This window comes from Squalius cephalus (assembly GCF_949319135.1).
Source record: "Squalius cephalus genome assembly, chromosome: 23".
Classification (NCBI taxonomy): Eukaryota; Metazoa; Chordata; class Actinopteri; order Cypriniformes; family Leuciscidae; genus Squalius; species Squalius cephalus.
Window position 1 is genome coordinate 16,381,174 of NC_137144.1, and position 23,516 is coordinate 16,404,689.

Here is a 23,516-nt window from a genome sequence, read left to right on the forward strand (position 1 = left end):
AAGTTCAAGTAATGTGACCGCAATGTAGTTCGTTAATAGCCAACGTTTAGCTTTTGACTCCAACCGATTGCATTTACGCTTTAAAATTCATAGAATTTTGTTCATTTGTGAAGATTATCATGATGAACAAAATGTTTAATAATCATAAGCCTTTGTTAGTCACAGACGTTATTTTCCGCAATAATGCAAGTCAATGGAAAAACCCTGTTGAGTTTTTGTCGAGGGAACCAGGGTGATGCTAGCTTTATATATATATCTACATCTACTATATATATGGATAGCTAAAGATTAGAGCAAGAAATTTAACCCTTTAAGAGGAGCTCTTAAAGAACATCACCACCTTTAAGACTGAGTTGCTATGTGCATGTAATAGATTTGACGGTGTTCATTTTCTTTAATAGAGTCGTACAGATTCATAACATTATCCATATATCCTCTATTGGGCATATCATACAAATAATTATCATCTGATCGGTATCAACCTAATATTTGTGCACCACCAGTCTGTTCCTCACACAAAGCTATTGGTTGACTTCAGAAGACCTGGAATATAGCACATCGTTGTATTATAATATAGCGTATGAACCATTTTTTTTATACTTTTATGGTGATTTAGTTTCCATTTGAAGATTGACAGCACCAGGCCCCATTTGATCTTATTGCATGGAAAACAGCAACCAGGCCATTCTTCAAAATATCTGCTTCAAGTATTTTTGCTTTCAATGGCATTAAACCTGATGAAAAATTCATAGAACTCAGACATGTCATGCCCCCACAAGCCAAAGATTAGCCCATATTAGACTCATTATGGCAGCGGTGCGGTGTGACATCTGAGCAAAATGATGACTTCTCCCCCATACTGTAATAAACTTGTTAGGAGACGTATAAGGCCATTTGTCTCAATGTCAGACTAAATGATGTCAAAGTCATAGCAATGGCATAATCATGAAAAATGTATGTCGGGCACTTTTATTAGTACTATTAAATAGTCTTCCATAAAGCTCACCTCTTTAGCTTTCTGTTTAAGCCGGGCCTGTTCGGGATCCTCCTGCCTCGAGCGACTCTGCAAGCAAAGAGAAACATTAGAACTAAAATAGACTGGTTTAAATTATATCCAGCATTTATATGAATATTAGAGTAGAAATATCTGTTTAGAAAACAATCAAAAGGTAACAAAGAAATAGTTTGTATAGTCTAATAGTCTAAATTTGTGTTCACACAAAAGAAAAAAAGAATATAGATTCGGAAAGATTTTTTTTTTTCTCTCTGAACTATTTCCTTTAACCTGACATTTACCTGAACTTTTGCTGTATATTGAGAAAACATTAATGTCTCCAATTAGGACTTGTCTAATAATTCTACCATGTTGACAAACTGCTGTTACGCAGTGATGTGCATGTAAATAGGTCAAATTTATTCCCAAACAGTACTTAAATGAGACCAACAACAGCAACAGAAGAACAATTATCTTCTGGCTGACATCTCAATTAGCCGACTGCATTAATTAGAATAGGGACGGCGCTGCACTGGGAGTTGCTTTGGAGCGGGACATTGTCAGCGTCATCATCAGCATTTGTCGTTTAAGTCAACTAATTACCTCTGCTTTCATGTTGCCATGTCCTTTTCCTGTGGGAAATTGTCACACCCCCACCAAATCTTAAGGAGTGAAACTTCAAGGGAGAGCAATGCATGCTGGGAAGTTGCTACTAGCCGTTTGTTGCTGCTTTGGAATCTATATGTAGTCTCAAGTGTCACCATCACAAATGAAATAGTTAGGAATTGATGTGTGAGTAATATGTATTTCCTGAATATTCCTATATATAGGAATGGGAATGAATTGTATTGGTTAACTTAAATCCGAGTAAGATTACATGCTCTGACTAGTTGTACTAGTTGTATCAGCAGCATCTGTGGCATGCAGTCGATTACCACAGACAATAATTTTGACTTGTCCCACAAAAACTGAGTTTACATTATTAGCCGCTATTAGATTGTTGGGTTTTTTTGGGTTAATTTAATGGTTTTGATCAATTGATATTTGTTCATGCACGATTACTCCCCTACTTTTACATTTAGATTCCCTCTGCCGGAATTCCCTCTAACTTTAACACTTAAAGTTAAATTTAATACCTGATCATTTAATATGGTAAAATGGTAAATGGACTGCATTTATATAGCACTTTCAACAGACCCATGGCCACCAAAGCGCTTTACATATTGCCTCACATTCACCCATTCATTCAACATGAATATCCATTTTTTCATAATGTTATAATGTTGCAATGCCTCAATCATAGTATCTAGAACAATCATTAAAAAAAATAATAATTAGACAATAGTATATAATTTTAATATTGCCCATTTATCAGTTATCTGCCATAACATGGAAATAATTATCGGCCAATCATACCAGTCAGAATTTAAAATCGGTAATACAAAATTCCTGAACAGATCTACAGGGATGGGAGCTAATTAGTTTTGGTTAACTTAAAAGGATAGTTCACCCAAAAATGAAAATTCTGTCAGTAATTACTCACCCTCATGTTGTTCCAACCCCGTAAGACTTTCGTTCATCTTCAGAACACAAATTAAGATATTTTTAATGAAATCTCTTCCATGTCATTCTCCTAAGCTGTTGATGTAGTGTAACAGCGCAGCACTTCTGGGTTTTACGTTAGAACGTAGGCTCACTATTGGCTGACGCTGGTCATGTGTGTGATGCTGGCCAATAGTGAGCCTGCGTTCTGATGTACAACCCAGAAGCGCTGCTACACTACGTGAACTCAGAGGCCCACACAGAAAAGAAAAGAAAATGAAAATTTGAATTAAGTCGTTATTTTTTTGTTCTTTTTTTGCGCACAAAAAGTATTCTCGTCGCTTGATATACTTAAGGTTGAGCCACTGCAGTCACTTTGACTATTTTAACGATGTCTTTAACTTTTCTGGGCTGGCAGATATAAATTACCTAGCAGCCTATGAAGGAATGAGCCAGCTCTCAGATTTCATCAAAAATATCTTAATTTGTGTTCCGAAGATGAACGAATGTCTTACGGGTTTGGAACAACATGAGGGTGAGTAATTACTGACAGAATTTTCATTTTTGGGTGAACTAACCCTTTAAAAGTTGGAAACAAACCATTTTTAAAGGAAATGTTCAATACAAATTGTATCCGCAGATTCAGACAATTTTGACAAATAAAATGCAATTATCAACCAATATGATTTATTTATTTATTTACAGCATCAGCTGATACTGGATATTTAATCATTCATGCTAATTTCATCTACATTTAGATTACCTTTGCATCTTCTAACACTCACTTTAATCTTTCAAAGCGCTAATAAATTATTTTATCAAATCTCAACACGAATACCTATTTTGCATTGTTCATTAAATTATGATAACTAAAATAATTTGTAGCATCTAAAACTGATTTTATTTTTAAGTGCTTTACAGGTTTTTTTTATAATTACTTTACATTTTTTATACGCATTTAAATATTTTATATATTTATTTAGACATTTTATTATGTATTTATATTTTTATAATTTACTTATAAAGGGACTGTATTAAAATTATGTACATTTTAAGTTATATAACTTGAAAATGATCAGCTAAGCTTATCTATATGAGGCAGAATTTCAATATCGGTGCATCCCTGCATTTTAAATATAGAAATTTTGTATCGAAAACCCTCACATAAGTCCATCCCTGCTGATAGCACTTAACTTGTTTAGAACCCAGAAAATTCCTCCTAATCCTCGTGTCTGGCTATATAGCAGTTTTAAAAAGCCATGTAGTCTTGATTAATTTATAAGCAGCGTTCACTTGATTAGTGCCAAAAAGGTAAAGGTAGTGATGCCTTAAGGTTCATCCATTACATATAACATGATTTTTCCCCAACAAACTCTGCGAGTGAGAGTGTCACTTCCTTAGAAAGAAAGCAACTTCAAGGCAAATTTAAAACATCCTCTCTCGCTCCCTAACAGAAGACTCATTCCCTTTCCCCTGATGTACTCCAGTCCAGGCAACAGTACAATCAAATCAACTCGAGACTGGATAAATCCCTCTGGCTTTGCCATTACTGCAATTTGCTACAGTATGAAGCTGCAGAGTGCAATCTTGTGTCTTAATAACACTGTCTTTCCTCTCCGAGGCTTAAAAGCACAACCGGTTTTCTTTTAAACAGTGGCCAACGTGTGCAGGAAAAGCTAGCATACGGTGGCAAGGTGCTGATGGGCAGACTGGCGCCGATGGCCACTCCCGCATCACTCAAACCTACTTTTGCGGCTTTCATTAGTAGCTCCCGTTCCTCGTCATCTTTCCTCTGCTTCTCGATCTTCTCCAGCTGCTCAAAGAACTTCAGCTGGGTCCGCACATCCGACGCCTGCTCGTACAGCTCCTCATCCTGGGGAAACAAAAAAAACGAAACTCCTCATCAACAAGTTCATCACCTTTACGTTGTTATAAGAGTGAACAAACTTTTCCCCAGCTTGCCAAAAGTTTCACTGTTTTCCCTTTCGTACATAAATGAAAGTGAAGTTAGTAGGTCACCCAGAGCTAATGGGATAATTGTGCGTTTCGCAGTGTTTCTGCAAGGCAACCCCGACTCTCTTTCCTGCGATAGTTGTTCTAGCATTGCAGGTAAAAGAGCTGCGTGAGGCGCAGTGGAGGACCAAAGCAGAGCGACACACACACACAGGAACCCTCACATTTTTGTGCACTTCTGAGGCTACAGCCTATTAGCAGCGGGAACGGCACTGCTCTTCTCATCTCTTCTTGCACGCTTTCTTTTGCGCTGAGGCTGTGCCTCACTCGCAGGGCCAACTTATCCAGTCTCCATTCAAGTCTGGCTTGTTTTTCGCTGATGTCAACAGGCTGACTTCATACAGCCGTGCTAGTTACTCATTTCGAACAGTTTGTTTCAAAATCAGAACGGGACATATCACAACATGACACCATATCCTCTTTGCGACATTCTTTTTCTACTTAGTACAAAGTTAAAGTCTAGATTTTCACTTTTTATTCTTCATGCTGCATTACATTCAATCTTCTATGATAACAAGGTTAACAAAACTATCATATATTAAGATATAATAGTAATAATAACAAAAAAAAAAATTAGGGCTGTCAATAGATTTAATTTTTTTTATTGCGATTAATGGCACTTATCGTGAAATTAAGCATACACCATTTATCTTGTTTAACACGTTCATTTTGTCATCATTTGCTATATCCAGCAAAGTGAACCATCAGATTTAAGGGTGAATCTCATAAAACTATTTTCTGCAAGCTTTTTTCAAGGTAAATTAAGGTGTCTTTTAGGCTTCCTTCGATAGTCGGTGTTACACGGTGATCAGCCGCAACACCGATTACATCACTTGTCCACCACGGCACAGGCACCGCCACCCACCCACCTTCGCTTTGATTTTTCTTATAGTAATAAAAATTATTTTGCTCAGTTAGAGAACAAGACACTACAATTAAAACCTGAATGTGTCTGCTCAATTCAACATGAGCTGAATGAGAGACACACAGCACAGAGAAGCAGCAGGAGTCAGATTTCATTTATCACGAGAGTGAGGAGCTGACTGACAAGACATGGCGGAAGAATTGGTTTCAAAGCGAAATGTAAAAGCGCCTACTTGGCAATATTTTGGCTTTAAACCCAATGCTAATAGGGAACCTGCAAAGGGTTAGTAGCTGTTGTGTTTTTCATTAAGAATAATAATGAAACCACCATTCAAGCAACTGCCGCTAAATCGAAAGCAAAAGTAAAATGAAATATAAAATAACGATGCACATTTTTTACTTTCGCTTTTACTTCAAATTAGTGATTTAAAAGTGAGGTCAAAAAGAGGTAAAAACTCTGTTTTTTGTGTTATATATATATATATATGTTTTTATCTCGAACCGTCATGGTACAGACATCACGGTTCGGTGCATACAGTCAGAAGACGAATATATGATATTTTAGCAATATTGCCAAGTGCTTAGTGCCTAATAAACTAAAGGAGATTGTACTGTACCAACTGGGGGACTAAATGCTGTTAGGTGGAACAAACTGTAACTTGCACTACTGTCTGTTTTTTTTTATGCTTTTTCCTGTCGTACCAAACTCGTATTGAACCATGACCCGAAAATCGAGGGACCTCTGTGTACCGTTACACCCCTAATATAAGTGTATACGTGTATATACTGTATATATTAATAAAATGGTTGGTACTTTTTACATGATTCAATCATCACGGGCAGAAGTTTTCATATATAAATTGTCTAGTGTAGTCTACTTTTACTAGTGTATCTAGACTCATGATCAAAACTCTGGTTAGGGTTAACATTAAGAGTTACATTTTCAGCATGAAGGACATATAATGAGAAATGTTCGGCGGGAAAAGTCAGTTTGTGGTTTCTCTTTGAAGTTTTGGAGTGAGTGGTTCAGGTATTGGTTCTTACTTTGCAGGAGTCGGCACGGTGTTGCGCAACGGCCGAGACTTTCTCCAGCATGGAGCGCAGCCTGGACTGAGTGGCGTGAGAAATGAGAGTGACCGTCTCCATTGACACCTCTGTCACGCCGAACTTCTTGGCTGAAACGATACAAAGTTTGGTGTTAAAGTTGCTCAGGAAGGTAGAGCAAAAGTGAATAAAAGCGATTCTTTGGGCCTGGAGCGTTAAACCAATTAAAAGACAAGTATTATTGTTTTCCCTTCTCAAACCTGCCTCGTGATATGACCTAATTTAACTGGTAAACACTTCACTGCCACACTTAGCATCTGTCACACCCACACACTCACTTCACATCACTCTCTTCACATCATATCCAGCAGGTGGCGCAATGCACCTCCTCCCCGTTCCCTCCTCCAGCCATCAAGCTGAAATCATCTCACACACACACACACACACACACACACACACACACACACACACACACACACACACACACACACACACACACACACACACACACACACACACACACACACACACACACACACACACACACACACACACACACACACACACACACACACACACACACACACACACACACACACACACACACACACACACACACACACAGAACTCCCCCGGAGGAAGATTTACATTTTTAACACACTCCACCCCCTGGCGACAGCATAACAACCACAGCCGGGCTCCATGTAATAGCACATATCCGCGGGCACTCATTGGTATGCACTGTGTGCTAAATCAAGCGCACGGGGGTAGAGAGAGTTTGCTTAAATACAATAATGGAGGGTGCTTTTTTGGATAAAAGGGAGCCAGACACCTTCCTCATCTCTACATGACAGTCTCCTGTTTCTTCGTGCTCTTTAGGATATCTTTAAGTGATCTATGTGAAGGTTAAATAATCATTGTTGATGAGACATTATTGATGGGTGAACTTGATTATAGACCCTTTTTGGTGTTGATATACACATTTAATTATACTATTATGTTGATTTGCTGCTCAAGAAACATTTCTTATTATCAATATTAAAAACAGTTGTGCTGCTTTATATAGGGACGTTAAAATGAACAGCATTATTTTAAAAATAAATTATTTGTAACATTATATAAGTCTTTACTGTCAAAAAATGATCAACCTAGAAGGCCTCAGCATCACCACAGCATAACAACATGGCTGCGGGTATTATGGGGGCAAGCATGCTCAAATTGTCGTTGAAAAATTCTGAATAATCTACAGGTAAGTAGATTTGAATCCATCTAGTGTTTGAAATGTGCATTGTTCGTTTAGGCAGGGACATTCAGAGTGTGCATGCAAGTGACCTTGTCAAGGAAGAGGCCCGAGGCAACCTCACATTTCAGCACACAGCAAACTAACAGAGAGCCATCAGAAGACGGCCTATAAAGTATTCATCTACAGCCCGGGGACGCCTCAAGCTCGGACACGGGGCACTCATTAGACTGAGCAAGTGAGTGACCAGTGGAAGTGCACTAGAAAGTGCACTAGTATTAGGCGAAGATCAAGGAGAGGGGATTGGAAGAGTACTAATAATTGGATCTCTACTTTTTAAGTCTAAGGTGGGTCACAGTGACTAACCACTCAACCAGCATTGTTATTACTGTTAATAAACTAAACTCAAACTATTAAAAATAATTCTTGTTAACTGAAATAAAGCTGAAATAAAATTGTAATGTTAGATGAAAAATAAAAGCCTTGGCAACAAACATAAAATAAGTTTAAGGTGAAACACTAAACTAAAATGAAAAAACAAATTAAAAGGTTAATAGAAATATATTTAAAAAAACTAAAAGTATTAAAAAGGGCAAACACATAACAAATAAAAACTGAAAATATAAAAATAAAGGTGAATTCAAAATACTAATGAATACAATAGTAATCTAAAAGACAATTAGAGCCATCAAAAACTCAAAAAACTAGATTTTCCATTAATTATATAATATATTACAGTTACCACAAACTTTATCTACATTTTCTGTTTTGTCATATATAAATGTGTATGAAGTAATTATCAATAATAGTGTGTACATATATACACACACACACGAAATCTTTGCAAGAACACACTCATTTTTTGCTTTAACACTCATTACTCTAGTTATTTGATTTTGAAATTATAAAATAAAACTATGCAAATCCCTTCTATTCATATATGACTGTTAATCTGCCCCAAAATTATTAGCTATGCAGTTTTTCTCTATGGTATTTAAATCAAGGAGCCGAATCATAAAGCTTTGAAAAGAGTGACACATCTTTCCTGTCTCATTGGGCCAGCTTTCATCAGCTTTTTGTTTAAATCCATTCATAATCCCACACCCATTTAAAGATCCGCCCTCAAACAACGTCAGTCAACACTGATACAGTAATTAGACAGAATATTAACTGCCCACACAGTGGCGGTACAGCCTAAACCTCTTTATGACTGTAAACCTGCCAGGAGAAACTGATCCTGACAAGCACATTGCCAGACTGCCGCTCCAGTACATGAGAGTATTGTGGTGGTGAGCTATTTTGTACCAGTCTCCAGGAGACGTTTGTGGAGCAGGCTGGCAGGAAGGAAGGCCTCGTCCTTGCAGGAACGGATCTGGGTGCCCACCAGCTCCGAACCCGTGGCCAAGATACGGGCGTTCTCCTCGTTCAGGTTCACACCAGCCATGGATGCCACGTCATTGATGTCATCATCATCCCTGCAGACACAAATGGAGGAGATACAAGAGCTTTACCATGCATGAAACAGGTATATTATGATGTATACATATAAAACTATATATTCAAATATTTTATATTATACAAAACATTTTTAACAAAATATGTTACATATATTATATATACAGTCCATTACTGTGAAAGAACTTAAAAAATATATATTATATTTTTAAATTAAAATAAAAAATTAATCACATCTTGTGCTTGGATAAAATCTGACTTTTGTACAAAGTAATTTACATTGTCTATGTCACACTTTTTTATATTTATGCATTAAATGTATAAATTAAGCTGCTTTATATATATTTATATATGTAAGAAAATCTTGTGGAATGAGTTTGATACCAAACGCATTTCAAAGCTTTACTGAATCTTTTTAAAATTATTCTATTTTCTTTACAATAATAATAATAATAATATATAGTCATGAACATGACCATTCCATCACACCCATTTTTACATTCTCAAATTCTGTCTGCACCCATTGAAATAACTAACAATTCTAGAGAAATGCTGCCTCCTACTGGACTCTTAGAAAACCTACCTGAAAGTCCCACCCCCAGGGTCATTTAGTTTCTGTTTCTGATTGGCTGAGGCTTGAAAAGCCACACTCATGGGGTTCCTCACTTGCAAGTGTGTCCCAACAGCACCTGCAATAAAACTTGTAATTATTCTGGGGTATTTCTTTTAGACTCTTGCATGAGAAAAGGAACACTTAAGCCTCAATCACTTTCCTTTGGTGTGTTTAAAATGGTCTCTAAGCTCATTAAGTCTCTAGCTTACCTTGAGTACGAACCGTCTGTGTAATCACCACCGGCATCCGTGTCGGAGTAGCCTGAAGCCCGGGCCTCTTAACAGCCTGAACAGAACAAAACCACAGAGGAAATGAACATTTTTAGACAAGTGCTGGATGATATAGCTAAAAAAAAAAAAGACATTTGTAAGGCTTCAGAAGATATTCAATAAGTCACTATATTAATATATTTGCTCTAAATTTACTTAAAAGGTTTTTTTTTTTATATAAAGCATCATTTCAACCAAACAGCCTTGACCAATTAGACTTAAAACGTTTAACGCAATAATAATAATAATGTTTATCACATGGACAAAAATATTTATTTATATGCATTAATACTACGTTTTAACTCATTTAGGCTAATGTATAAAAAAAGCCAAGTTGAGGCTTCTGTGAACGAGTTATGAATCAATTTAAAACTTGTTTTTTTGCTACTTTGAATCAGAGATGCTATTATCCGTCTTACCGAGGCTAAGATCATAGAATTAATTAAAAAAAACTTCATAGCAAAATAAAAAAGTGCATTAAAATGATACATTTTCAAAATATTCAATGCGTTTAATGTTATGGACATGAATTTTCAATACATTGACCAGCCCTACACTAGACCATAGGAAAGCACGAGTACCATGGTGGTAGTGGGAGTCATGGCAGCAGCCGGCCGGATGGTAGATATGGTGGTGGGTAGTGTGCTCGGCGCTGGAGCTTTAATGGTGTTCACCGTCAGTGGGGTGGATGTAGTCGAGGCCTGAGACAGCTGAGTTAAAGACTGCTGGGAGTTCAGAAGTGTCAGACGCAGAGCAGGCAGGCTTTTCTGTACAAAGAGAAGGGGGAACAGATTTAGTGTCATTAAGAACAATAAGTGCAATTGCTTTATAATGGAAAATAATGAGCCCTACCTTCAGAAAAGGGATCAGGTATGGTTGAGGAGATGATTTCAACTCTGTCTGCAGGCGATTTGTAAACTCCTCAGGCTCGATTTTTGCATCCTTTGCAGATTTTAGAAGGCAAAATGCATATCAGTTCAAATGTGCAAATATGAAAAGATTTGCTCTTGTTATACATGTAGTTGTACAATAAGTTACACAAATAATTTACTACAAAGCTAGGAATTCACTCTTAACAGTTTGTTGGAAATTGGTGCCATTAGGTGTGAATTCATAGTAGTATAGCAAAATATTTGTAGAAAAAAGAAAAGAAAAAGTGAGAATATTGGCAGGGCAAATAAAAAATATGCCAAATTTACACTGTGAAGGTAGCAGAGAAGTGCTTCAGCAGTTGCATTTAATGTCTTTACACAGACTGTTTAATGCTGCTCAGAGGCACTTAAATGCAATTACAACTGTGTACTTTGACAGGCATAATGTAGTCAAGCTTTTATGTGACCTTATGTCTTTACACTGAATTTTGAGCAAGCACAAATCAGCCTTAACATGGCTGTGTAAAGAGACCTTTACTGGCCTGTCTGAGCAGGGGAAAAAAACTCATATTTTTCAGCCCTGCAAATGCTGACATCTACAGTTTAGCATGAGAAAAGCACAAGATGAAATACTATCACTTAAAAAAAAGAAAGAAAAAAAAAGTGAAACAATAATAAAGTGGTTCAATCAAAACACCGCCACTAGAGATGCAGAAATGACACACACACACTTAAACACTAAATGGCTCAAACTTACCAGCAGATCCTGCACTAGTGCCTTCACATTCCTAGATGTTTCCGGGGAGGGGGAATTATGGGACGCCAGTTTGATGAGCGTTGCTAGGAAGTTCTTGCACTTCTTTACATTCTCTTGCATTTCCTGAAATGACAATTCTGGTATTTTACAAAAAATAATGAACTAGAATCCACATCCACCAATAGTCAGAGTCAGACTTCACTTGTTTAAACGATGCTCTATGCATCTTTTTATTGATTGTCTGTTTTTAATGTCTGTTAATTCTTATTTTTGGATTTCTCTTTTATATTTCAGATGTAAAGCACCTTGATGAAGCTTGCTCTGGAAAGGTGCAATAGAAATAAAAATGGCTTACTACATGACGAATGAAAAGAGTTTCATTTGAACATTACCTGAGAGAGGACAGGTGCTCTGTTAGCTGGGGCAGCGGCAGAGGTCGTGCTGGGACTCTGAGGGGTCACAGAGGGTTTGAGGACTGTCTGTGGTGCAGGCTGAACACGGGCTCCTGCTGTAATGACTGTGGTGGTGGGCTTCTGAGCTGAGGTAATCGTTACCACTGCTGTCTTCTGCTACGGAAATAAAAAAAAGCATGTCGAGTTAAGAATCTTACCTCTACAGTGCCATGACAGAAGAAACATTTTGCCTGAGCTTCCAATTTGAATGGAAAGTGGTGCAATAAGACAAGGTATCATGAACTAATATAAAACATTTTCAAGGAATAAATCACCCAGAAACAACGTATTTTCTTAACTTTACATTGTTCCAAAAACACATGTCATTTCTTCAACAAAACCGACACAAATATAAATTTTCCTCATACATATTTGCCATTCAATGAAAGTTCTTAGTTTACCACTGGCTGTCAGGCTTCAAAAAGGACAAAAACACTAACAAAAAGTACTCTACTCAAGCACTAGATATCAAATCTAAAGCCACTCTATAGCTTTGTATGATAACAGATCAAATCCAAGTATGGCACATATGATGTTATGATGTTTAGTTTTGAACCACTGGATAAATAACAGTGTTTATTATTAATAACCTTTAATTGGTGTCATATTTGATTTGTGAGCTCCAGCAAAAAAGTATCTGTGATTTTTTTTTTTTTCTTCATACAAAGCTTCAATACGGCTTCAGAAGTCACATGGACGACATATATGGTGCTTTTTTATCCTTTTGTAAGACTTTTCAGATGATATTTTCCCTACAACAGTTTGTGTGCCAAAAAAAAAAAAAAAAAGTATGCCAGTTTGGAATAGCAAAATCACAAAAGTAGATGTTACGCAGAAAGAAGGCCTCACTTTCAATTCACTTTTATTGTAATTGGAAGAAATGGAGATGGTGATGGAGACTTCATTCTGCCTGAAATGTAAATCTTTTATGCATTGGGAACAACATGAGGGTGAACTATCCCACTGAACTATATGTATGAACAGTCAATTAGCTCTTTCATTTATGTGCAATTTTAGCAACTTCGGTCACATTTACCGTTGTTCTGCAAATTCCCATGGGCGAAATCCAGTCATTTCAATAAGATCCACGGAAAAATCCATGTGACAATTTTGCACAAGGTCAAAAGATTTTCCCATTCAGATTTCACATTTGTTGACCAACAGAAAGCTTGGTTACATTTTATTTTTAAGGGTTAGTTCACCCACACATTTATTACTCACCCTCATATGTCATTCCAAACCCGTAAGACTTTTGTTCATCTTCGGAACAAAAACGAAGATCTTTTTGATGAAATCTGAGAGCTCTCTGTCCCTCCATTGACATCACGGCCATCAAGTGAACATGCTTGAGCTTCCGTTTACCACAACTGATGTGTGAGTTGATGAATGTTTGCATGTGAATAAAAGCCTAAATTCAATCTGTTCATCATATAAAGTGATCGTGTCTCTTGAGAAAATTTTTGACTTTTTGGAAATAATTTTTTACGATCTCTTGATAAACTTTTTGAAGTGTCAAAGTGGTAGTTGCGTAGCGGTCAATGGGACAGAGAGCTCTCAGATTTCATCAAAAAGATCTTCATTTGTGTTCCGATGATGAACGAAGGTCGTACGGGTTTGGAACAACATGAGGGTGAGTAATTAATGACAGAATTTTAATTTTTGGGTGAACTAACCCTTTAAGGTGTCTTTGTTACAGTATAATTTTACATTTAAGTACCAAGTTATATTGCTTAACAGAATTCTCTTACTATAGGGTTTGATTTAGGGTTAGTTGCATGTAATTATGCATACTGTTATTACTGTAATAAGTACATGTAACATGTACCAAGGACACTGTAAAATAGTGTTACCGAAAGCTTCGTTGTTTTTAAAGTGACTTCTGTGTGAGCTGTGCTTCATACATCGCTACATTATTGGCAATTGGCCTTTTTTGCCCATGAGATGTTGCTAATGTGATCCTAAAATTGATACATAAATCATCTGCAAATATTATTATGTGATTATGTGATATCCAACAATATGCTCATACCTGGGCAACAGGTGTGGTGACTCTGAAAGCTGCTCCAGCAGTGGGTGTAGCAGGTCTCGGTGACATGGTGCCTTTATTTTGGTTCTGAGCTTTGGCCTGGGCCAGGACCTGCTGAGGAACCAACGCCAGCTGACCGGCCTCCGTGCGTACCAGCACCATACCTTCAGAAGAACACACAGAAAACTGTGTAAACGAATCATATAGAAGCAATAACAATGAAATTCAATGGCGTCCAATGTCGTTTTGTTTTGGACCCCATTTACTTTCATTATGTGCACAAAAAAGTCCTAAAAATATCTTTATGTCCCACAGAAGTAAGAATGTCATGCAAGTTTGTCAAACGGCATTAGCGGCATTGATTAAACGTCCATTTTTGGGTGAATCATTCCTTTAAACCATTTTTTTCGCAGCTGGACTATTCCCGAGCTATTACCTGGTGGTATGGTGAATCCTGGTGGTAACTGAATAGTAGTTTGTTGTTGGGGTCTGACAATCAGCTGGGTCGTAGGTGCCCCTGGTCGCTGCTGGGCCACCGCGGTCGCTGTCACTTGAGTGGGCGTACCAGGTCTCAACAGGGTCGTGTGCTGTCCTACGAGAGTGGTTGTTGCCGGCTTTGCAAGGACAGAAGGGGTGCTTACCACAGGAAGTGAAGTCACCACTGGACTTGAGGACACAATAATTTGAGTGGGCGTGCTGGGGTGCAACCCTACAGGAGCCCCGGGGAGCTGGTTCGGGACGATGGCTTTAATCTGGTTTTGAGGGTCAGATTTGGGCTCTGTGTTTGTGAACGCCACAGAGGTGGAGACAAGACCAGTGCCCTGCATGGGCAATCCTGAGACTTTAGGGTCACCTCCGTTGTGTACGACACTTGTGATGGTGTTAGGAGGCCTGTGCAGTGCTATGGTGGGGTTTGCTTGACTATCTAGTGACACATTCGCATGTGGCAGTGTGCTGTTGGGCTGAGCGGACACAAAAGCAGTATTTGTACTAGTAGGAGCAGACATGTTGCTTTTACCAGTACCTACACCTGCACCAATGTCAATACCGTTTACAGAAGCAGGCGCGGAAGCGATAACAGAAGAGTTTAACGTGCCACTGCTTCCGTTCACAGTCTGTATTCTGGCGGGAACCGTCCGGACAGCAGACGCAATGTGATTTGTATTGGAATGAGAGTCTGTTGGTGCTGCGTCACTTGAACAAGTTGATGGATTTGATGAATGATATTGCACCCGGTTCGTTGCTGTAACTATAGTCGCAGAAGTACTGGGCAGGTTCGAGGTGGAGGGGACAGAGCTGGACGCCGGTATCCTGTCCGGACCGTTTTCTTGAGAGTTTCCCTCTTGGTTTCGCTGTGGCTGCCGCTGCTGCTCCAGTGTTGTTTCTACTTGGGCGGGCAGTAATTTCCCCAAGTGTGGATTTAGCGCGTTTGAGGGTCTCCTGATGTCGCCTTGAGGACCCACCGCCTTGTTTTGTCCACCCAACTGCGATTCTAACGAGCCTACGAGGTCACTGACGGCTTTTTCGTCCACTTCGGAGTACAGCATATCTTCCAGTGGATCGGGGACACCCGCCATCTTTGAGAGACGCTTGAGAAATGCGCACGGCGCGTGCGTTGTTTTGCTGCTGAGGCATTGTGGGAAACGTAATGACATCATGGACAAGGTTTGCAGCTGTTGTTGTGGGTACACGATTCGTTCCACCTGCACGATCCGTTCTACGCATGCGTAGTAGACGCAGTAGAAAACGCGCATGCGCAAATGATAATTCTATTTTGCGATGATTTACGACACTGCACGATCTGTTCCACGCATGCGCATATTTTTACCGCGAGAATTAATTCACTCAGAGCGAAAGAAAATGGAGTTCAGCGGAGGAAACGAGAAGTTTGCCCTTTACGATGCCGTTAGGCAATATTTGGTTGACGGGTTAGTGGATGTGGCATTGAAGAAGAAGGTCTCACGAATGGCTGCAAATTTCGTTATAAGAGGTAAGTCAGTGTGGGCATTTGAAATAATACATTACTCGTTCGAAACTTTTTAGACCGACCGAATTGCCTATCATCGAAAAATTACATCTTGTTCGGTACAATATTTCGATACCTAAAGGGATATAACTCGTCAAAGTCGGTGCTTAAACAAATACATTAGAAATGCACAACGACACACCTAAAACATAAGTTCCTAATATGAGACGCGCGCGCACACAAACTCTCCACGCACATAACTCAATGAGACGCGAGCACATAGCTGCTATACAATACCCTAAAGATGTTGAAAAGTCGATCAAAAGTGTGCCTACATTTCTCCAGGCTCAATGCCAACAGCGCGCGATGCAGTATTTGCGGTAAAATAATTGCTCCAAAGACGGTACCGCGACAGATAACGTTATGATGAAGCCCTTGACAGTGCACGAGTAAACATAAGAGCAGTAACCTAAGTTGCTCCGTCTTTGACTGGTAAATGAAGAAGTACCTTGTTGATCACTCTGACAGTATTTATATTGTAATAATGACCTACTGCACGTTCAAAAATGTGTTGGTCAGATTATTTATTTTTTCAGTAAGGAAAAGGGATAAAAATCGTGAACTTAAAACATGCTTAATGTTACAAAAGATTTCTGTTTCAAATAAATGCTGTTCTTTTGAAATTCTTATTCATCAAAGAATCATGAAAACATTTAGCATAGTTTCCAAAATATTAGGCAGCAAACTGTTTTCATATGTCTGAAGGATGTGACACTGAAGTAATGATTTTGAAAATTCAGCTTTGACATCACAGGAATAAATTACATTTTGAAATATATTCAAATAAGATTTTAAATTGTAATACTATGTCACAATGTTACAAGTTTTACTGTATTTTTGACCAAACAAATTCAGCTTTGGTGATCATGAGCTCTTTCTTTATAAAAAAAAAAAAAAGTGCACTGGCTAAGGAGCATGAGTCAAAATAAAACCAAAGTTTTCTGAGGTAATGTGTTATGTAATCTTGTTAAAAATGGATTTCATAAAATTGGTATCAAAAAAGTATCGTTCAGGAACCGGAGTCAAGGTATCGGTATTGGTATCGAAATTTTTTTAACGATACCCAGCCCTAATATTAGCACTGTTTTAGTTAACATGTGTGAGCATGTCAGTAACGTTCCATCTAGTCAGACATAGTAACCGCCAAGATTTTTTCGCCACAAATGTTTGCATCCCTGAACAAAGACACGTGCACATAAGTGCTGTATTGTAATACCAAACAAAGCATCAAAATCATTACATAACATTAACAAACATTGTTTGTCTATCACAGAAAGTAAATTATTCTACACTGGCCCCAGTGCTCAATTCATGAGGCTGGTTGTGCTGTCTGATGAGCAGAGGCGGGCTGTCCTGGAGGAGTGCCACAACAACCCTGGCACAGGGAACCATGGGGGCGTGAGGGCGACCATGGACCGGATTGTTGTGGGGTACTACTGGGATAATATAAAGGCAGATGTGGCAGACTGGGTACTTTTTTGGAACTTTCATGGAATTTAACACTATGTCTCTCAGGCAATGAATTGATTTAGTGGCTTTGTTTGACTTCAGATAATTATTTGGTCTAAATAATAAATGTATCCATCAGGTCAAAAGCTGTCACAGATGCCAAAAGAACGACCCCATAAAGACTGTGTCTCCTGCCCTTCACCCTATTAAGGTAGAGCTTACCTTGGTGTACCACTTGAAGCAACAAGTTAGGTGATGTGGTAATATTACATATCTCTACAGGTGAAAGAGCCGTGGGAGGTGGTCGGTATGGACCTCATTGGTCCACTGAAAAAAACTATGAAAGACCATCAATACGTCCTCACGGTGACAGACCTCTTCACGAAGTGGGTAATCGCTGAGCCTTTAAAGTGTGGCTCCAGCACTGAGGTGGCTGAGGCACTTGTGTCAAACCTCTACAAATTTGGTATGGTCCGGAAAATCATCACTGACAGGGGCCGTGCATTTGTTAACGAGGTATGTGTCTTTAATACCCGCTCCCTTTACCCCCTTCACACAGGACATATGACGTCATCACAATTCACGCTGTTTTAAGCGGTCATTGGTCATTTCTGAGACCAACAAATATTGAAAATAACCATGTGTGTCTGAATTATGTACAGCTTAATGCACACATATTTGCGGCGCTGAACATCAAACATGCCATCACAAGTGCATACCATCCCCAGTCAAACGGCCAAGTAAGTGTGCCATCATGACATCCTGCAAAACAGTAAAGTCAACTTTAGCCAATGTATACTAAAGTGCATGTAGTAATTCCTTTCTTTGTTGAAGGATGAGAGAACTAATCAAAATGTTAAGAGGACTCTCAGAAAATATGTAAATCAGCACCATGATGATTGGGACATCCACCTGCAGGCCATAGTTTATGGAATAAACACTGCAAAACAGGTTATTATTCAAAATAACTAGATAACGTATATTGCATACATGTTTTAAGAGTTTTATTTTGTGATTTGATGCAAAACTTTTTGTTTCAAATTAGAGATCCACCAAGTACAGCCCGTACTTTTTAATGTACAATAGGCACCCCCGTCTACCACAGGCATTAAATGTCTGTGAGACAGACTCTGACTTTGAATTGGCAGACCCAGAGGAGGAGCTGGAGCTAAAACTAGCTGGAGTCAAGGCCCTCAATGAAACGGTTTGTTCAGAGTTGTGCGGATGACTTGTTCAATTTGAATAAGAATGTTTGCATAGTAATATATTCTTATCTTTAAGGTACGGGAAAACATTGAAAAGGCGCAGGGGAAACAAAAAAAGGCTTTTGAGGCAAAGAAAAGGAAAGGGGTTCGCCAGTGCTCAGTTAAGGCAGGGGACGAGGTCTTAATTGGGGAGCCCAAAAAGAAGGTGAAGAAGGGAAATTGTTTGCAGGATCTCCACCAAGGGCCATTCACCCTCACATCCCTGACAGAGAAGGGTGTGGCAAGTGTGGCTGTGTCAGGAAAAATAAAGAAAGTGAATGTTGCTCAGTTAAGGCCCTACTTTCGGCCACAAGGTATTGTAATAATCCTACTTGGTGACATAGCAAATATAAACATGACACTTGACAATGATGATTAGTATTTACTTTCGTGTTGTGTAGATCATAGCCATGAATCTGAGGGCAGCCAAAATGCAGAAGACATTGGACTGGTGGACCACCAGTATGCCAATAAAGGTCCACTGTGGTCCAAGAGGTTGTGTCCTCAGCAAGAACAAGTGGTGAGTGCCAAAACAAACGGGATTGTTCACATGCACAGCTTGTTGGTGTGCTTTAAATAATAAATGCATAATTGCTCATTCCTAACAGAGGTTTTTTTATTTCTAGCTGACCTATGTGCTGGACAGAACACGTCCAGCAAAAGAAATTGTTGTTCTGGATGGCCCAGTTTGTCTTCAAAGGGAGGACTTTTGGAGCCTGGGGCTAGACAAACAGGTGGAGAGCAATGTAAGTGGATATTGCCGTAAAGAGTTTGGATGGTTCTAATGCCTTTATTGTAATTATGCAAAACATTCTGTGCTTTCAGATTGGGAATGCGTGCTTCAGGCTGGTAGAGGAGGCAGCCAGGAGACATGTATGTATTTGTATTTACCTTGATGACTTGCACATAAATTTGTGGAAAAGTGAGTACACCTCTCACATTTTTTCCAAATACTTTTCATGGGACAGCACTATAGACATGAAACTGTGATGCATCTTAAAGGGTTAGTTCACCCAAAAATGAAAATTATGTCATTAATGACTCACCCTCATGTCGTTCCAAGCCTGTAAGACCTCCGTTCATCTTCAGAACACAGTTTAAGATATTTTAGATTTTGTTCGAGAGCTTTCTGTTCCTCCATTAAAGTCAATGGACAGCATACTGTTCACGTCCAGAAAGGCAATACAGACATCAAAGTAGTCTATGTGACATCAGTGGCTCAACCTTAAGTTTATCAAGCGACGAGAATACTTTTTGTGTGCAAAAAGTAAACAAAAATAACGACTTTATTCCACTATTCATTTCCTTCTCTCTGGGCCTCTAGTGTTTTTGCGCAGCGCGTCTGTGTTACATGTCACCACGTAGGCTCACTATTGGCCGACGCTGGTCATGTGTGATGCGTGTTGACGTGTAAGGCCGGTGACACACTGGCTGCGTGGTGTGAGCGTGGCGTTTCTGTTGCGTGTCAGCTGCGTGGCGTGTGCGTGGCGTTTTCCATGTCTTTGCACACCAGAAGCGTGTCTGGCGCGGCGCTGCTGCTGCTAGGTGACATATGATAAGCCTCATTGGTGATATATTTGACATATGGGGGGAGAGTTGTGGAAGGATACTTCATGTTAAACATAAATATATAGAAGCAAAGACAACGTCGGGCAGTGTTGACGGCAATATAGACTATAGAATATTTCGTTCTGTATTGACAGGTGCAGTATTTGACAATCAATAATATTTTTTTAAATTGCATTTATATTTGCATTTATGTCAAACCCTAGACACTTTCAAACATCAAAATTACATTTATTAATATGTATTCGTGTCAAAATGTCATATAAACATCTTTTCCTATTAAATTTTGCTTGGAAACGCTTCCAAGACGCTTGCGTGTCGCGTGAAAAATAGGCGTCGGTTCTATTTCAAGCATGCATGCGTTTTCCGCGCGGCTCAAGCCGCGCCTGAGACGCGTGTCACGCAGGCAGTGTGCAAGCTCTAACCTGTTAACATGGGAGCCGAAATAAAAACATACAATTTTATTCAGGGAATGGATGTCCACATTGCTGACCTATTTGAAGTCCCTAAATGGAAACTAAGGGAACCTAGTTTGCCGGTAAGTTGCATAATGTGTTGACAAGTCCAGCAGATACACCTCTTTAAAGGGATAGTTCACTTTGAAATTATTTTTTGGTATGTTTTAGCTTACCTCAAAGGCATCCAAGATGTAGGTGTCTTTTTTTCCGGAGTAGTTTCAATTTTGATATTTTTAGGGCAAACCGTTCTTGTCTGTCAGTCATATAATGCAGGTCTATGGTCACGGTCTCAAAACAGCATGCACAAAGTCCAAATTAAACAATTTGAGGTAAGCTAAAACATACCAAAAATTAATTTCAAAGTGAACTATCCCTTTAAGTAAAGATATGTCAAAGGAGATCTGAACATAGTTTTTTTTTTTTTCATAGGACAATGTGGAATCTAAAGACATCATCATTTTGCCAGCATGGTCTAGGGGGTCACAAACAGCAAGCCACTACATGCTTTGTGTACAGTTACATTGTTTTTTAGTTTTTCCTCTATTTTTAAACCAGTTGGTGCCCCTATTGCTGACATTAATAGGGCATGTTCTTCACAGGTGTTATTAGTTGCTAAGAAGGAGGCTATTTTTCTGGACTCATTATGTCCAAATGGGTTTGGAGATGAGAAATACCGAACCATATTTAGGTTTGAAACGCATAAGCAGAGGACATTAGCAAGGTTTGACCTGTGACCGAATAAGGCTAACACAGAGAACAGAAAGTGCATGTAGTTACATGCTACTATGGGAGTTAAAGTTAATACATGATAGGGGGTGTTTTCTACATTTTTTTTTTCATCCAGTTAAGCCTGAACAGCACTCTGAAAATCTTCAATCTGATGACACTGTAACAGCCTTAACAAATACAGATCAAACTGAGTGAAATGGACTGATATCCTGTTCAGGCAAAGCCTTGTTCTCTGGCTTTAGGTTTGAGTAAAAGCCTTGTTCTCTGGCTTTAGGTTTGAGTAAAAGCCTTGTTCTCTGGCTTTAGGTTTGAGTAAAAGCCTTGTTCTCTGGCTTCAGGTTTGAGTAAAAGCCTTGTTCTCTGGCTTTAGGTTTGAGTAAAAGCCTTGTTCTCTGGCTTTAGGTTTGAGTAAAAGCCTTGTTCTCTGGCTTTAGGTTTGAGTAAAAGCCTTGTTCTCTGGCTTCAGGTTTGAGTAAAAGCCTTGTTCTCTGGCTTCAGGTTTGAGTAAAAGCCTTGTTCTCTGGCTTCAGGTTTGAGTAAAAGCCTTGTTCTCTGGCTTCAGGTTTGAGTAAAAGCCTTGTTCTCTGGCTTCAGGTTTGAGTAAAAGCCTTGTTCTCTGGCTTCAGGTTTGAGTAAAAGCCTTGTTCTCTGGCTTCAGGTTTGAGTAAAAGCCTTGTTCTCTGGCTTCAGGTTTGAGTAAAAGCCTTGTTCTCTGGCTTCAGGTTTGAGTAAAAGCCTTGTTCTCTGGCTTCAGGTTTGAGTAAAAGCCTTGTTCTCTGGCTTCAGGTTTGAGTAAAAGCCTTGTTCTCTGGCTTCAGGTTTGAGTAAAAGCCTTGTTCTCTGGCTTCAGGTTTGAGTAAAAGCCTTGTTCTCTGGCTTCAGGTTTGAGTAAAAGCCTTGTTCTCTGGCTTCAGGTTTAAGTAAAAGCCTTGTTCTATGGATTCAGTTTTGAGGAAAAAAACTTGTTCTATGGATTCAGTTTTGCATATATTTTTTTCCAGACAACTTGCAGGAGCAGTGGCTAATGGACCATGGGTGGAGAAGACGGGCAAAGATTTTGATGTAACTTTGTTTACTATGTAATTTTGCCATTTCATTTTGCTCAGCGGACACTATATGGTTGTCAACATCACATCTGAGTAACTGTATATTACTTTTCAGCCATTTCCAGTTCAGTCAGATGGACAGAGCTGTGGGATATTCATGCTTATGGTAAACTTATACAATTTCTATTAATTTTTTCCTGTTTGTCCTAAATCTCTATAATCATTATTTTTCTCTTTAACAGTATGCCCTCTGCATCTGTACTGGTGCCATGTTTCACTTTTTGGATGTAAGTTGTAATTCATGGAATATATGTATCCAAGAATGTTAAAAAACAAACAATGCAAGACTCCAATATTACATGTGTATTACAGACTGACATACCATCTATTCGGAAGTGGTGGTGTCTCCAGATTCTGGAGAAATTCTCGATCGCAAGGTAGGACACATTTCAAGCAGTAAAACATTGGTCTGCTTTACAATTATGCTACATTAAACGTACCATACTTTTGAATAGGCATGGGCAGAACTTCGGGCAGCGCTTTGCTTTCTGGACCGAGGAAGCAGAACAGCTGATGGCAGGCACCCTACCACCTATTTATAGGATTTCTCGACCCCAAATAGTCAAGGTATGGCCAAACTAACCAAACAACCATTTTCATGTATGCATTCTCAGGTAGGTCTCAAACAAATTGAATATTGTGGAAAAGTGTGTGAATTACTGAATTAAATGTCAATCTTGAAACTGATACATTATATAGATTTATACAACATGTTACATCACGTGATATATTCAAAAATAGAAGATCGTAACAAACAGTTCAAGTCAAGTGGGTCAAATGTACACCAATAATGCCAT

General features: G+C 38.9%; 3 protein-coding genes across 6 annotated transcripts in view; 2 read left to right on the forward strand and 1 right to left on the reverse strand.

Moving 5' to 3' along the window:
* The window catches only part of LOC307151326 (transcription initiation factor TFIID subunit 4), a gene marked incomplete at its 5' end in the record, with an annotated part of 37,298 nt that extends 21,499 nt beyond the window's left edge, over positions 1 to 15,799 (reverse strand). For 2 of the 3 annotated variants that reach the window (XM_079859285.1, XM_079859286.1), the window contains 12 exons: positions 1,007 to 1,063; positions 4,284 to 4,409; positions 6,458 to 6,588; positions 9,003 to 9,172; positions 9,736 to 9,841; positions 9,975 to 10,050; positions 10,616 to 10,801; positions 10,887 to 10,976; positions 11,664 to 11,786; positions 12,056 to 12,232; positions 14,145 to 14,305; positions 14,578 to 15,799. In XM_079859285.1, the coding sequence (XP_079715411.1) occupies positions 1,007 to 1,063; positions 4,284 to 4,409; positions 6,458 to 6,588; positions 9,003 to 9,172; positions 9,736 to 9,841; positions 9,975 to 10,050; positions 10,616 to 10,801; positions 10,887 to 10,976; positions 11,664 to 11,786; positions 12,056 to 12,232; positions 14,145 to 14,305; positions 14,578 to 15,799 (2,625 nt within the window). The remainder of the gene's footprint in view (positions 1 to 1,006; positions 1,064 to 4,283; positions 4,410 to 6,457; positions 6,589 to 9,002; positions 9,173 to 9,735; positions 9,842 to 9,974; positions 10,051 to 10,615; positions 10,802 to 10,886; positions 10,977 to 11,663; positions 11,787 to 12,055; positions 12,233 to 14,144; positions 14,306 to 14,577) is intronic. The other variant, XM_079859287.1, reaches the window with a different exon arrangement.
* dnajb9a (DnaJ heat shock protein family (Hsp40) member B9a) overlaps positions 15,248 to 23,516 on the forward strand; it is a 14,860-nt gene continuing 6,591 nt past the window's right edge. Inside the window, exon 1 of the mRNA XM_079859304.1 lies at positions 15,248 to 15,806. The gene's annotated coding sequence lies outside the window, so the exon portion shown is untranslated. The remainder of the gene's footprint in view (positions 15,807 to 23,516) is intronic.
* LOC307151331 (uncharacterized protein) overlaps positions 19,686 to 23,516 on the forward strand; it is a 5,453-nt gene continuing 1,622 nt past the window's right edge. The window contains exons 1-6 of one of the 2 annotated variants that reach the window (XM_079859300.1): positions 19,686 to 19,733; positions 22,615 to 22,675; positions 22,775 to 22,825; positions 22,902 to 22,946; positions 23,032 to 23,096; positions 23,175 to 23,286. In XM_079859300.1, the coding sequence (XP_079715426.1) occupies positions 22,817 to 22,825; positions 22,902 to 22,946; positions 23,032 to 23,096; positions 23,175 to 23,286 (231 nt within the window). In that variant the 5' untranslated portion in view covers positions 19,686 to 19,733; positions 22,615 to 22,675; positions 22,775 to 22,816. Of the gene's footprint in view, positions 19,734 to 21,691; positions 22,676 to 22,774; positions 22,826 to 22,901; positions 22,947 to 23,031; positions 23,097 to 23,174; positions 23,287 to 23,516 lie in introns of those variants that run through there. The other variant, XM_079859299.1, reaches the window with a different exon arrangement.